The 15,530-nt window shown below is 56.9% G+C and overlaps 1 protein-coding gene across 1 annotated transcript in view; it reads left to right on the top strand.

Moving 5' to 3' along the window:
• Positions 1-13,309, top strand: part of usp18 (ubiquitin specific peptidase 18) — an 83,525-nt gene extending 70,216 nt beyond the window's left edge. The window contains exons 10-12 of the mRNA XM_038780319.1: positions 5,187-5,282; positions 11,558-11,734; positions 13,130-13,309. Coding sequence (XP_038636247.1) covers positions 5,187-5,282; positions 11,558-11,734; positions 13,130-13,309 — 453 coding nt within the window. The remainder of the gene's footprint in view (positions 1-5,186; positions 5,283-11,557; positions 11,735-13,129) is intronic.
• The last annotated feature ends 2,221 nt before the right edge of the window (positions 13,310-15,530 follow it).

Genomic DNA, 15,530 nt, shown 5'->3' with positions numbered 1-15,530 from the left:
TAACACCCCCATTCATGATTTGGCCACTTCTGGAATAAAACCCAACTCTTTAGTACGTAAGAACATAAGATCTAGGAGCAGGAATAGGCCATCTGGCCCCTCGAGCCTGCTCCGCCATTCAATGAGATCATGGCTGATCTTTTGTGGACTCAGCTCCACTTTCCGGCCCGAACACCATAACCCTTAATCCCTTTATTCTTCAAAAAACTATCTTTATCTTAAAAACATTTAATGAAGGAGCCTCAACTGCTTCACTGGGCAAGGAATTCCATAGATTCACAACCCTTTGAATGAAGAAGTTCCTCCTAAACTCAGTCCTAAATCTACTTCCCCTTATTTTGAGGCTATGACCCCTAGTTTTGCTTTCACCCGCCAGTGGAAACAACCTGCCCGCATCTATCCTATCCCTTCATAATTTTATATGTTTCTATAAGAACCCCCGCATCCTTCTAAATTCGAACGAGTACAGTCTCAGTCTACTCAACCTCTCCTCGTAATCCAACCCCTTCAGCTCTGGGATTAACCTAGTGAATCTCCTCTGCACACCCTCCAGTGCCAGTATGTCCTTTCTCAAGTAAGGAGACCAAAACTGAGCACAATACTCAAGGTTTGGCCTCACTAACACCTTAAACAATTGCAGCATAACCTCCCTAGTCTTAAACTCCATCCCTCTAGCAATGAAGGACAAAATTCCATTTGCCTTCTTAATCACCTGTTGCACCTGTAAACCAACTTTTTGCGACTCATGCACTGGCTCACCCAGGTCTCTCTGCATAGCAGCATGTTTTAATATTTTATCCATTAAATAATAATCCCTTTTCCTGTTATTTCTACCAAAATGGATAACTTCACGTTTGTCAACATTGTATTCCATCTGCCAGACCCTAGCCCATTCACTTAACCTATCCAAATCCCTCTGCAGACTTCCAGTATCCTCGCACTTTTCGCTTTACCACTCATCTTAGTGTCGTCTGCAAACTTGGACACATTGGTCACCAACTCCAAATCATCTGTGTAAGGGACACCACTAGCTACTGATTGCCAACCAGAGAAACACCCATTAATCCCCACTCTTTGCTTTCTATTAATTAACCAATCCTCTATCCGTGCTACTACTTTACCCTTAATGCCATGCATCTTTATCTTATGCAGCAATCTTTTGTGTGGCACCTTGTCAAAAGCTTTCTGGAAATCCAGATATACCACATCCATTGGCTCCCCATTATCTACTGCATTGCTAATGTCCTCGAAAGATTCCACTAAATTAGTTAGGCATGACCTGCCCTTTACGAACCCATGCTGCGTCTGCCCAATGGGACAATTTCTATCCAGATGCCTCGCTATTTCTTCCTTGATGTTAGATTCCAGCATCTTCCCTACTACCAAAGTTAATCTAACTGGCCTATAATTACCCGCTTTCTGCCTACCTCCTTTTTTAAACAGTGTATCCACACAACCTGCCAGGGTTTAGATCTTTGTGGCTAGCCTGAGAGTGAGTTTCATCTTCTCCTTCAAGAAGTCTCTATATTTTTCTATCTCTGTCTTTTTTCTCTTTGTGCAGATCACCTGCACCCACCACCTCTCCGCTTTGTGTCTGCCAACCACATGGCTTCTTTCTGAACTTCCTTCCTGCTGATACTCTTCCAGGTCAATGGTCACCAGGTCATATGGGGCAGTATTTCATATTATTCACGAAAATTACAATTGATCCCTTTACGATTGATGGTGGGGCTTGATCCGGGACATCATAATGCAAACTCTTAAAAATCCATTTCAAACATTCTTAAAAATAATTGCAAATTCCACAGACATTTAAAAGAAATGACCACTTTTCATTCCTCATTATTTCTGGGTCAAAGGTAAGAAATGCAATAGCCAGTTTACCAAAGGTCAATTCACAATCAGCAGTGTTATAAAAACCACAACATTTGCCTTCATGTTGGTTGAGGGATTTGGTCAGGAAGTCAAAATGGTGCCAACCTCCCACATCAGCTGAAACGGCCATTTATCTTGCCACTATTTGTAATTAATTTGTCCTTTCCCTCTTTCATTCTCACTTATTACACTCTATATTTCTTGTTGCATATGTCTCTTCAATACTCCGCCCTCAATTTTCCAGAGCATATCACTTATCTGAGTGAAGAGAACCCAGTACCCTGACAGTCGACAGCCCTCCCAGTTACCGTATAGCGCACCAAGTCACCCTATAGCCCCCCTCCCCCCGAGTCACCTTGTCACCCTATAGCCCCCCTCCCCCGAGTCACCAAGTCACCCTATAGTCCCCCTCCCCCTGAGTCACCTTGTCACCCTATAGCCCCCCTCCCCCCGAGTCACCAAGTCACCCTATAGCCCCCCTCCCCCCGAGTCACCAAGTCACCCTATAGCCCCCCTCCCCCCGAGTCACCAAGTCACCCTATAGTCCCCCTCCCCTGAGTCACCTTGTCACCCTAAAGCCCCCCTCCGCCCGAGTGACCTTGTCACCCTATAGCCCCCCTCCGCCCGAGTCACCTTGTCACCCTATAGTCCCCCTCCCCCGAGTCACCAAGTCACCCTATAGTCCCCCTCCCCCGAGTCACCAAGTCACCCTATAGTCCCCCTCCCCTGAGTCACCTTATCACCCTATAGCCCCCCTCCCCCGAGTCACCTTGTCACCCTATAGCCCCCCTCCCCCCGAGTCACCTTGTCACCCTATAGTCCCCCTCCCCCGAGTCACCTTGTCACCCTATAGCCCCCCTCCCCCGAGTCACCTTGTCACCCTATAGCCCCCCTCCCCCCGAGTCACCTTGTCACCCTATAGCCCCCCTCCGCCCGAGTCACCTTGTCACCCTATAGCCCCCTCCCCTGAGTCACCTTTTCACCCTATAGCCCCCCTCCCCCCGAGTCACCTTGTCACCCTATAGCCCCCCTCCCCCCGAGTCACCTTGTCACCCTATAGCCCCCCTCCCCCCGAGTCACTGTCACCCTATAGACCCCCCTCCCCCCGAGTCACCAAGTCACCCTATAGCCCCCCTCCCCCCGAGTCACTGTCACCCTATAGCCCCCCTCCCCCCGAGTCACCTTGTCACCCTATAGCCCCCCTCCCCCCCGAGTCACCTTGTCACCCTATAGCCCCCCTCCCCCGAGTCACCTTATCACCCTATAGTCCCCCTCCCCCCGAGTCACCTTGTCACCCTATAGCCCCCCTCCCCCCCGAGTCACCAAGTCACCCTATAGCCCCCTCCCCCTGAGTCACCTTGTCACCCTATAGCCCCCCTCCCCCCCGAGTCACCTTGTCACCCTATAGCCCCCTCCCCCCCGAGTCACCTTATCACCCTATAGCCCCCTCCCCCCCGAGTCACCTTATCACCCTATAGCCCCCCTCCCCCGAGTCACCTTATCACCCTATAGTCCCCCTCCCCCCGAGTCACCTTGTCACCCTATAGCCCCCCTCCCCCCGAGTCACCTTGTCACCCTATAGCCCCCCTCCCCCGAGTCACCTTATCACCCTATAGCCCCCTCCCCTGAGTCACCTTGTCACCCTATAGCCCCCCTCCCCCCGAGTCACCTTGTCACCCTATAGCCCCCCTCCCCCGAGTCACCTTATCACCCTATAGCCCCCTCCCCTGAGTCACCTTGTCACCCTATAGCCCCCCTCCCCCCCGAGTCACCTTGTCACCCTAAAGTCCCCTCCCCCGAGTCACCTTGTCACCCTATAGCCCCCCTCCCCCCGGGTCACCTTGTCACCCTATAGCCCCCCTCCCCTGAGTCACCGTCACCCTATAGTCCCCCTCCCCCCGAGTCACCTTGTCACCCTATAGCCCCCCTCCCCCGAGTCACCGTCACCCTATAGCCCCCCCCCCCGAGTCACCTTGTCACCCTATAGCCCTCCCCCTTGTCACCCAGTCATACTATAGCTCCCGCAGTCACCCTATTGCCCCTCCTCAGGTCACCTAACTACCCTATAGACCTCTGGGTCACCAAGTCATCCTATAGCCCCCCCTAGTCACCCTAAAGCCTCCCCCCCATTCACCCAGTAGCTGGCCCTCGCAGTCACCCTGATAACCTATAGTCATTCTATAGCCCTCCCAGTTATCCTACAGCCCTTCCCAATTACCCTACAGCCTTCCCAATCACCCTACAGCCTTCCCAATCACCCTACAGCCTTCCCAATCACCCTACAGCCTTCCCGATCACCCTACAGCCTTCCCAATCACCCTACAGCCTTCCCAATCACCCTACAGCCTTCCCAATCACCCTACAGCCTTCCCAGTCACCCTACAGCCTTCCCAATCACCCTACAGCCTTCCCAATCACCCTACAGCCTTCCCAGTCACCCTACAGCCTTCCCAATCACCCTACAGCCTTCCCAGTCACCCTACAGCCTTCCCAATCACCCTACAGCCTTCCCAGTCACCCTACAGCCTTCCTAGTCACTCTACAGCCTTCCCAGTCACCCTACAGCCTTCCCAGTCACCCTACAGCCTTCCCAGTCACCCTACAGCCTTCCCAGTCACCCTACAGCCTTCCCAATCACCCTACAGCCTTCCCAGTCACCCTACAGCCTTCCCAATCACCCTACAGCCTTCCCAATCACCCTACAGCCTTCCCAATCACCCTACAGCCTTCCCAGTCACCCTACAGCCTTCCCAGTCACCCTACAGCCTTCCCAGTCACCCTACAGCCTTCCCAATCACCCTACAGCCTTCCCAATCACCCTACAGCCTTCCCAGTCACCCTACAGCCTTCCCAGTCACCCTACAGCCTTCCCAGTCACCCTACAGCCTTCCCAGTCACCCTACAGCCTTCCCAATCACCCTACAGCCTTCCCAATCACCCTACAGCCTTCCCAATCACCCTACAGCCTTCCCAGTCACCCTACAGCCTTCCCAGTCACCCTACAGCCTTCCCAATCACCCTACAGCCTTCCCAGTCACCCTATGGGTCTCCAAGTTGCTCCATGGGTCTCCCAATCACGCTGTAGTCCTCCCAGTCACCCTACATTCTCCTGGTGGGGATGGGGGTGGGGGTGGGGGGGGGGGGGGGGGGGGGGATTGCTGTTACAGGCTGGTGTTAATCCCTGGAGAGTGGGGGTGGTTACAGACCGGTGTTTATCTGGGGTGGGCAGGGAGGAGGCTGTAGGTGAACATGGGGAGGGGAGCCGATGGGGCCGTGCTGGTTTTGATGGATTCCACTCTACCTTTTCACAGGAAGAGATCCTGAGGAAGTTTTTTGAGCCCCAGGAACTGAGCAGGGGTGACCAGCGCCTGTGCCCTGGTTGTGAAAGGAGAAGGTCCGCAAAGCAGGTACAAGTACAATTTGTAGTTATTTTTAAAAAAATGTTTTTATTGTTTTATTTGTTTTAAACATAACAAATATAAATACGAACAGAATCCTGTGAATTTTGCAAGGGAGCACCGAGGCATTACCCTTAAAGTTATTTACATCGAGATCGGTTTGGACTATTTACACGGATTTTTCACTGTTTCTTCTTTCCGTCCTTTCCTCACAGTGTTTGCAGAGGTTCGCTGTATATTACCTCCCGCGCGTATTCCTCTCTCCTTTCCCATTATTGTTGTTCCTGCCGTCCCCGCCCCTCCCTGTGGCTCTGCCTCTCCTGTTGGGTTTGGTTGTACTTTTTTATTTCCCCAGATCCTCCCCATTCCCCCCGCTGCCCCTCCCTTTCTTCCCTTGTGTGTCGTGGCAACTCTCCCTTTTTATTATTGTTTGTCCTTGGCCTCCTAGTTGCTGGCCACAAACAGGCCCCGGAACAGTCGGGTGAATGACTCCCACGTTCTGTGCAAGCCCTCTCCCAACCCACGGATGACGAATTAGATTTTCTCCATTTGGAGAGATTCCGAGAGGTCGGACAGCCAGTCTGCAGCTCTGGGCGGTGCTGCTGACCACCAGCCGAACAGGATTCTACAGCGGGCGATCAGGGAGGCAAAGGCAAGGGCGGCCGCCCTCCTCCCCAGGAATAGATCTGGCTGGTCTGAAACCCCGAAGACCGCCACTTTCGGGCATGGCTCCACCCTCACCCCCACCACTTTGGACATGGCCTCGAAGAAGGCTGTCCAGAACCCAGCAATTCAGGGGCAAGACCAGAACATGTGGGCGTGGTTGGCCGGGCCTCCTTGGCACCGTTCACATCTGTCCTCCAGCTCCGGGAAGAACCTACTCATTCGGGTTCTGGTCAAGTGGGCTTTATGTACCGCGTTTAGTTGTGAAGGTGGAGTTGTCCGTGTGCAGTGCTTCGCTCCAAAATCTCCACCCTATTTCAAACCTTCCTCCTCCAAAACCCTCCTCCCACTTCCCCCTTGTTGTGTCCAGTTCGGTGGCAAGGCGTGAACATGTGGTTGTTGCAGATGGGGGCTTTGTAGGACAACACGGTTAGGCCGAAATGTTGTTGTCCCCCACCCTCAACAATGCCAAAATCAGTTTGTCCAATGAGTCGAAAAAGGCCTTGGGGATGTAGATCTAAGGTGGAAGAGGTACCTGGGCAGTACGTTCATTTTGATCGTCTGGACTCTCCCCATGAGGGAGAGTGGGAGTGTGTTCCGTCTTTGCAGGTCCTTTTTTACTTCCTCCGTCAGACTGGTGAGGTTCCATTTGTGGATCCCTTTCCAGTCATGGGCTAATAATAATAATAATCCCCAGGTAGCGGAATTTGTGTCGGGCTTGTTTTTTTTTCTGCCCCTCACTCTGCCCCTCACTCTGCCCACCCTCACTCTGCCCACCCTCACTCCCCCCACCCTCACTCTGCCCACCCTCACTCCCCCCACCCTCACTCTGCCCCTCACTCTGCCCACCCTCACTCTGCCCCTCACTCTGCCCACCCTCAGTCTGCCCCTCACTCTGCCTCTCACTCTGCCCACTCTGCCCCTCACTCTGTCCCTCACTCTGCCCCTCACTCCTCCCACCCTCACTCTGCCCCTCACTGCCCACCCACACTCTGCCCTCACTCTGCCCACCCTCACTCTGCCCCTCACTCTGCCCACCCTCACTCTGCCCCTCACTCTGCCCACCCTCACTCTGCCCCTCACTCCTCCCACTCTCACTCTGGCCACCCTCACTCTTCCCACCCTCACTCTGCCCACTCTTTCTCTGCCCACCCTCACTCCCCCCACCCTCACTCTGCCCACACTCACTCTGCCCACTCTCACTCCCCACCCTCACTCTGCCCACTCTCACTCTGCCCACCCTCACTCTGCTCACCCTCACTCTGCCCCTCACTGCCCACCCACACTCTGCCCCTCACTCCTCCCACCCTCACTCTGCCCACCCTGACTCTGCCCCTCACTCTGCCAACCCTCACTCTGCCCACCACTATGCCCACCCTCACTCTGCCCACCCTCACTCTGCCCACCCTCATTCTGCCCCTCACTCTGCCAACCCTCACTCTGCCCACCACTATGCCCACCCTCACTCTGCCCACCCTCACTCTGCCCACCCTCAGTCTGCCCCTCACTGCCCACCCTCACTCTGCCCACCCTCAGTCTGCCCCTCACTCTGCCCACCCTCACTCTGCCCACCCTCACTCTGCCCACCCTCACTCTGCCCACCCTCACTCCCCCCACCCTCACTCTGCCCACCCTCACTCCCCCCACCCTCACTCTGCCCCTCACTCTCCCCACCCTCACTCTGCCCCTCACTCTGCCCACCCTCACTCTGCCCCTCACTCTGCCCACCCTCAGTCTGCCCCTCACTCTGCCTCTCACTCTGCCCACTCTGCCCCTCACTCTGTCCCTCACTCTGCCCCTCACTCCTCCCACCCTCACTCTGCCCCTCACTGCCCACCCTCACTCTGCCCCTCACTCTGCCCACCCTCACTCAGCCCCTCACTCTGCCCACCCTCACTCTGCCCCTCACTCTGCCCACCCTCACTCTGCCCCTCACTCCTCCCACTCTCACTCTGGCCACCCTCACTCTTCCCACCCTCACTCTGCCCACTCTTTCTCTGCCCACCCTCACTCCCCCCACCCTCACTCTGCCCACACTCACTCTGCCCACTCTCACTCCCCCACCCTCACTCTGCCCACTCTCACTCTGCCCACCCTCACTCTGCTCACCCTCACTCTGCCCCTCACTGCCCACCCTCACTCTGCCCCTCACTCCGCCCATCCTCACTCTGCCAATCCTCACTCTGCCCCTCACTCTGCTCACCCTCACTCTGCCCCTCACTCTGCCCACCCTCACTCTGCCCACCCACACTCTGCCCCTCACTCCTCCCACCCTCACTCTGCCCACCCTGACTCTGCCCCTCACTCTGCCAACCCTCACTCTGCCCACCACTATGCCCACCCTCACTCTGCCCACCCTCACTCTGCCCACCCTCATTCTGCCCACCCTCACTCTGCCCACCCTCAGTCTGCCCCTCACTGCCCACCCTCACTCTGCCCACCCTCAGTCTGCCCCTCACTCTGCCCACCCTCACTCTGCCCACCCTTACTCTGCCCACCCTCACTCTGCCCACCCTTACTCTGCCCTTCACTCTGCCCACCCTCACTCTGCCCCTCACTCTGCCCATCCTCACTCTGCCCCTCACTCTGCCCACCCTCACTCTGCCCACCCTCACTCCTCCCACCCTCACTCCCCCCACCCTCACTCTGCCCACCCTCACTCTGCCCACTCTCACTCTGCCCACCCTCACTCCTCCCATCCTCACTCTGCCCCTCACTCTGCCCCTCACTCTGCCCACCCTCACTCTGCCCCTCACTCCGCCCATCCTCACTCTGCCCCTCCTCACTCTGCCCCTCACTCTGCCCCTCACTCTGCCCACCCTCACTCCTCCCACCCTCACTCTGCCCACCCTCACTCTGCCCACCCTCACTCCCCCCACCCTCACTCTGCCCACCCTCACTCCCCCCACCCTCACTCTGCCCCTCACTCTGCCCACCCTCACTCTGCCCCTCACTCTGCCCCTCACTCTGCCCCTCACTCTGCCCACCCTCAGTCTGCCCCTCACTCTGCCTCTCACTCTGCCCACTCTGCCCCTCACTCTGCCCACCCTCACTCTGCCCACCCTCAGTCTGCCCCTCACTCTGCCCATCCTCACTCTGCCCCTCACTCTGCCCCTCACTCCTCCCACCCTCACTCCTCCCACCCTCACTCTACCCATCCTCACTCTGCCCACCCTCACTCTGCCCCTCACTCTGCCCACCCTCACTCTGCCCACCGTCAGTCTGCCCCTCACTCTGCCCATCCTCACTCTGCCCCTCACTCCTCCCACCCTCACTCTGCCCCTCACTCTGCCCCTCACTCTGCCCACCCTCACTCTGCCCCTCACTCCTCCCACCCTCACTCTGCCCCTCACTCTGCCCCTCAGTCTGCTCACCCTCACTCTGCCCCTCACTCTGCCCACCCTCACTCTGCCCCTCACTCTGCCCCTCACTCTGCCCACCCTCACTCTGCCCCTCACTATGCCCCTCACTCTGCCCACCCTCACTCTGCCCCTCACTCCACCCACCTTCACTCTGCCCCTCACTCTGCCCACCCTCACTCTGCCCCTCACTCTGCCCACCCTCACTCTGCCGCTCACTCCGACCCTTACTCCTCGCACCCTCACTCCTCCCACCCTCACTCTGCCCCTCACTCCTCCCACCCTCACTCTGCCCCTCACTCCTCCCACCGTCACTCCTACCACGCTCACTCCTCCCACCCTCACTCTGCCTCTCACTAAATCTACCCTCACTGCCCACCCTCACTCTGGCCCTCACTCTGCCCACCCTCACTCTGCCCCTCATTCCATCCACCGTCACTCTGCCCCTCACTCTGCCCACCCTCAGTCTGCCCTCACTCCTCCCACCCTCACTCCTCCCACCCTCACTCTGCCCCTCACTCTGCTTCTCTCACTCTGCCCACCCTCACTCTGCCCCTCACTCTGCCCACCGTCACTCTGCCCCTCACTGCCCACTCTCACTCTGCCCACTCCCTCTCTGCCCACCCTCACTCCCCCCACCCTCACTCTGCCCACCCTCACTCTGCCCCTCACTCCCCCACCCTCACTCTGCCCACCCTCACTCCCCCACCCTCACTCTGCCCCTCACTCCCCCCACCCTCACTCTGCCCACCCTCACTCTGCCCACTCTCACTCTGCCCACCCTCACTCTGCCCCTCACTCCCCCCACCCTCACTCTGCCCACTCTCTCTCTGCCCACCCCCACTCTGCCCACCCTCACTCCCCCACCCTCACTCTGCCCACTCTCTCTGCCCACCCCCACTCTGCCCACCCTCACTCCCCCCACCCTCACTCTGCCCACTCTCTCTCTGTCCTCCCTCACGCCCCCCACCCTCACTCTCCCCACCCTCACTCCCCCACCCTCACTCTGCCCACTCCTCACTCTGCCCAGCCTCACTCTGCCCACCCTCACTCTGCCCCTCACTGCCCACCCTCACTCTTCCCACCCTCACTCTGCCCACTCTCACTCTGCCCACCCTCACTCTGCCCACTCTCACTCTGCCCACCCTCACTCTGCCCACTCTCACTCTGCCCACTCTCACTCTGCCCACCCTCACTCTGCCCACTCTCACTCTGCCCACCCTCACTCTGCCCACCCTCACTCTGCCCCTCACTGCCCACCCTCAGTCTGCCCCTCACTGCCCACCCTCAGTCTGCCCCTCACTCTGCCCACCCTCACTCTGCCTCTCACTCTGCCCACCCTCACTCTGCCCCTCACTCTGCCCCTCACTCTGCCTCTCACTCTGCCCACCCTCACTCTGCCCCTCACTCTGCCCCTCACTCTGCCCCTCACTGCCCACCCTCACTCCCCACACCCTCACTCTGCCCCTCAGTCTGCCCACCCTTACTCTGCCCACCCTCACTCTGTCCCTCACTCCTCCCACCCTCACTCTGCCCCTCACTCTGCCCACCCTCACTCTGTCCCTCACTCCTACCACCCTCACTCTGCCCCTCCTCCCACCCTCACTCTGCCCCTCACTGCCCACCCTCACTCTGCCCCTCACTCTGCCCACCCTCACTCTGCCCCTCACTCCGCCCACCCTCACTATGCCCACCCTCACCCCTCGCACCCTCAGCCTGCTCACCTTACATTCCACCCGCCTGGTACCAGCTCCCATAGGTGAACAGTAAATATCGAAGCTCTGGGGCTGCTCGACCATGAGGTTAGCCATCGCTCCGGTTATGTGAGTTGAAGTGGAAAAGTCACGAGTCAGACAGGAGGCACCTTTGGATTAGCCGGTCCATGAGGTAATGCTCCATATTTATGCTGGACACTGCATGCAGACTGGCTGTGCTGCCTCTCCATAATGCTGTGTTCCTCAGGTTTACACGTACATATTTAACATCGACAGAGAGAAGTCCGTTCCTCAAGCAGAGAGAGAGAGAGTGCTGGAGATCACAGACTGCTCACATTCCCCATGTGCTGACCTTGAACCACATTCTTATCCCACTTCATTGTCCCGAATCACACCTGGGAATTCTGGCTATGCTAAATTGGAGGAATGTTTGAAGCAAGTTAGTGTTCATGAACGGCATGATTCCTTCAGTAATCCCGATATTCCTGCTGTTTACAGCAGTTGTCTCACACCAGCCTGAATTCGTGCCTTTGTCTGATGTTTCCAGGGTTTCAACATTGTCGCACTCCCTGACATTCTCAATCTGCAACTGAATCGATTTCGTGCTGGATCCTCAACGAGCTTTTTCACCGAGAAAATCTACAGCTCGGTGACATTTCCTGAAATCCTGAACCTCAACCATTTTCCAATCTCAGAAAAGGTGCGGGAATGTGGAATTGGCCAGGTGAGTGTCAGGGTCCTGCACCAGAATCTGTCTGAAACATCTTTGTTTTGGTAACTTATCAAATGCCTATTTGAACTCCAATATAGCTTCATCCATCTCCCTGCCTCAAAAACCTCTAATCAATGAACAAAACATGATTTCCCTTTCACAAAACCATGTTAACTCTGCCTGATTTCATGATTTAATAACTATCCTGTTATTACCTCCTGAATAATGGATTCTAGCACTTCCCCTGTGACAGACTTTTGGCTAACTGCCTGTTTCCTGCATTCTACCTCCCTCTGTTCTCGATTAGTGTGCAGAGATTTAAAAATCCGTTGGGACCTGGATAATATTGGGAATTTTGGAAGATCGTGACCAATACCTCTACGCTATTTGCAGCCAAAGCTTTTAAACTCTAGGTTGAAATCCATCAGGTCCGGTGGAGTTATCAAACTTCTCAGAAAGTTTTCCTGAACAATTGGGATTGTTTTAAGTTCCTCCCTTCTTTTTAACTCTTATTTTTAAGTATACCTCTACATTTAACACAGAGGAAAAATATCTGTTCATTGCTTTCTACATCGACCATAAGACGAGGATCTGCCCACTCCCACTGCAAGCTCCGTTCCGGCTCTGAGCAGATGTTCTAAACCCTGGCACCGTGCAGGCAAAGCAGCCTCTTTGCTGCAGAGAGCCCTATCAATCGCCCCTAAACTGTCCCCTATTACCACCACCTTCCTTTTGCTCCCCCAACTTGATTGGCTCCCGGTCCCACGGTGCCAGGGTCAGTTTACTCATCCACCATAATGTGGCAGCACGGTAGCACAGTGGTTAGCGTTGTTGCTTCACTACGCCAGGGTCCCAGGTTCGAGTCCCGCTTGGGTCACTGTCTGTGTGAAAGTCTGCACGTTCTCCCCGTGTGTGCGTGGGCTTCCTCCGGGTGCTCCGGTTTCCTCCCACAAGTCCCGAAAGACGTGCTGTTAGGGTGAATTGGACATTCTGAATTCTCCCTCTGTGTACCTGAACAGGCGCCAGAATGTGGCGACTAGGGGATTTTCACAGTAACTTTGTTGCAGTGTTAATGAAAATGAAAATCGCTTATTGTCACGAGTATGCTTCAATGAAGTTACTGTGAAAAGCCCCTAGTCACCACATTCCAGCGCCTGTCCAGAGAGACTGGTACAGGAATCGAACCGTGCTGCTGGCCTGCTTGGTCTGCTTTAAAAGCCAGCGATTTAGCCTTGTGAGCTAAACCAGCCCCTTGTAATGTAAGCCTACTTGTGACAATAAAAGTTATTATTATTTCTATAGGTGGGAAGTGCAGTTGATATAGAAATTGAGCTATGATTAAATGTAATGGGCTGTTCGGAAGGATTGAATAGCCTAAGCTGATGCTATTGTATCTTGTTTCCACAGGAATGTTGGCAATATCACCTTTACGCAGTCCTGGCCCATTATGGGTCCGCAATCTTTGGGCATTACACTGTGTACGTGAAGTCTTTCAAAGACTCTAAGTGGTACTACATGGATGATTCCAGGGTGTGCCAGGTAAGAATTCAGCTGAAACAGGACTTGGGCAAGTGGAAGACAATATGATATAGGAACAGAATTAGGCAATTCGGCCCATCGAGTCTGCTCATCCCATTCCCCTGCTTTCTCCCCATAACCCCTAATCTTATTAATCACAACATTCCCTACTTAATCAAGACCACCAGATTTATGCTTCAGCTGCTGTTACCTACAGGCCACAGACCAAGAGCTGGAAGGTGGAATGAGACAGATTGGTCCTTTCTTAGAACATAGGAACTAGGAGCAGGACTGGGCTTCCGACCTGATACCCCAGACAAAACCATCATGGCTGATCTCATCATGAGGAGGAGACACCCTGCTCGGAATGGTTTCATCAGCATCCAGCCCCACATCAGCACCCAGCCCCACCCAGCCCCACATCAGCACCCAGCCCCACCCAGCCCCACATCAGCACCCAGCCCCACATCAGCACCCAGCCCCACCCAGCCCCACATCAGCACCCAGCCCCACCCAGCCCCACATCAGCACCCAGCCCACCCAGCCCCACATCAGCATCCAGCCCCACATCAGCACCCAGCCCCACCCAGCCCCACATCAGCATCCCACCCTGCATCAGCACCCAGCCCCATCCAGCCCCACCCAGCCCCACCCAGCCCCACATCAGCACCCAGCCCCACCCAGCCCCACATCAGCACCCAGCCCCACCCAGCCCCACATCAGCACCCAGCCCCACCCAGCTCCACATCAGCACCCAGCACCACCCAGCCCCACATCAGCATCCAGCCCCACCCAGCCCCACATCAGCACCCAGCCCCACCCAGCTCCACATCGGCACCCAGCCCCACCCAGCCCCACATCAGCACCCAGCCCCACCCAGCCCCACATCAGCATCCAGCCCCACATCAGCACCCAGCCCCACCCAGCCCCACCCAGCCCCACATCAGCACCCAGCCCCACATCAGCACCCAGCCCCACCCAGCCCCACATCAGCATCCAGCCCCACCCAGCCCCACCCAGCCCCACCCAGCCCCACATCAGCATCCAGCCCCACCCAGCCCCACCCAGCCCCACCCAGCCCCACATCAGCATCCAGCCCCACCCAGCCCCACATCAGCATCCAGCCCCACCCAGCCCCACCCAGCCCCACATCAGCATCCAGCCCCACCCAGCCCCACATCAGCATCCAGCCCCACCCAGCCCCACATCAGCATCCAGCCCCACCCAGCCCCACATCAGCATCCAGCCCCACCCAGCCCCACCCAGCCCCACCCAGCCCCACCCAGCCCCACATCAGCACCCAGCCCCACCCAGCCCCACCCAGCCCCACATTAGCATCCAGCCCCACCCAGCCCCACATCAGCATCCAGCCCCACCCAGCCCCACATCAGCACCCAGCCCCACCCAGCTCCACATCAGCACCCAGCCCCACCCAGCCCCACCCAGCTCCACATCAGCACCCAGCCCCACCCAGCTCCACATCAGCACCCAGACCCACCCAGCCCCACATCAGCATCCAGCCCCACCCAGCCCCACATCAGCACCCAGCCCCACATCAACACCCAGCCCCACCCAGTCCCACCCAGCCCCACCCAGCCCCACATCAGCACCCAGTCCCACCCAGCCCCACATCAACACCCAGCCCCACCCAGTCCCACCCAGCCCCACCCAGCCCCACATCAGCACTCAGCCACACCCAGCCCCACATCAGCATCCAGCCCCACCCAGCCCCACCCAGCCCCACCCAGCCCCACATCAGCACCCAGCCCCACCCAGCCCCACATCAGCATCCAGCCCCACCCAGCCCCACATCAGCACCCAGCCCCACCCAGCCCCACATCAGCACCCAGCCCCACCCAGCCCCACCCAGCCCCACCCAGCCCCACATCAGCATCCAGCCCCACCCAGCCCCACATCAACACCCAGCCCCACCCAGCCCCACATCAGCATCCAGGACACCCGGACACGCCCAGTGAGGGCAAATCCAGATTGCACTGGTTTAGCGGCTGACATGGAGCCCGATTTGGGCTCTCCTGCAATTCAACTGTTGCGTCCGGCGCAGGTGGGAAAATCAAGATGTTAGGGGGCGAATAGACAACTGCTAAAGCATTTTCTACCTCTGATTTCTTATCTCCAATCATATTGACTCCATTTCCTGCTCTTCAAAATCAAGACCAATCTTCACTTCTGTCTGTAAGCCAACCTTTATCAAACCTGCCACATACCCCAAACTCCCTACCCTTCCTCACCCACCCCCTGCCCTTCCTCACCCACCCCCTGCCCTTCCTCA

Source organism: Scyliorhinus canicula, chromosome 20 (genome assembly GCF_902713615.1).
Source record: "Scyliorhinus canicula chromosome 20, sScyCan1.1, whole genome shotgun sequence".
NCBI classification, from domain to species: domain Eukaryota; kingdom Metazoa; phylum Chordata; class Chondrichthyes; order Carcharhiniformes; family Scyliorhinidae; genus Scyliorhinus; species Scyliorhinus canicula.
Note: the sequence above shows the minus strand (reverse complement) of the source record. Positions and strands in the feature narration are given on the sequence as shown.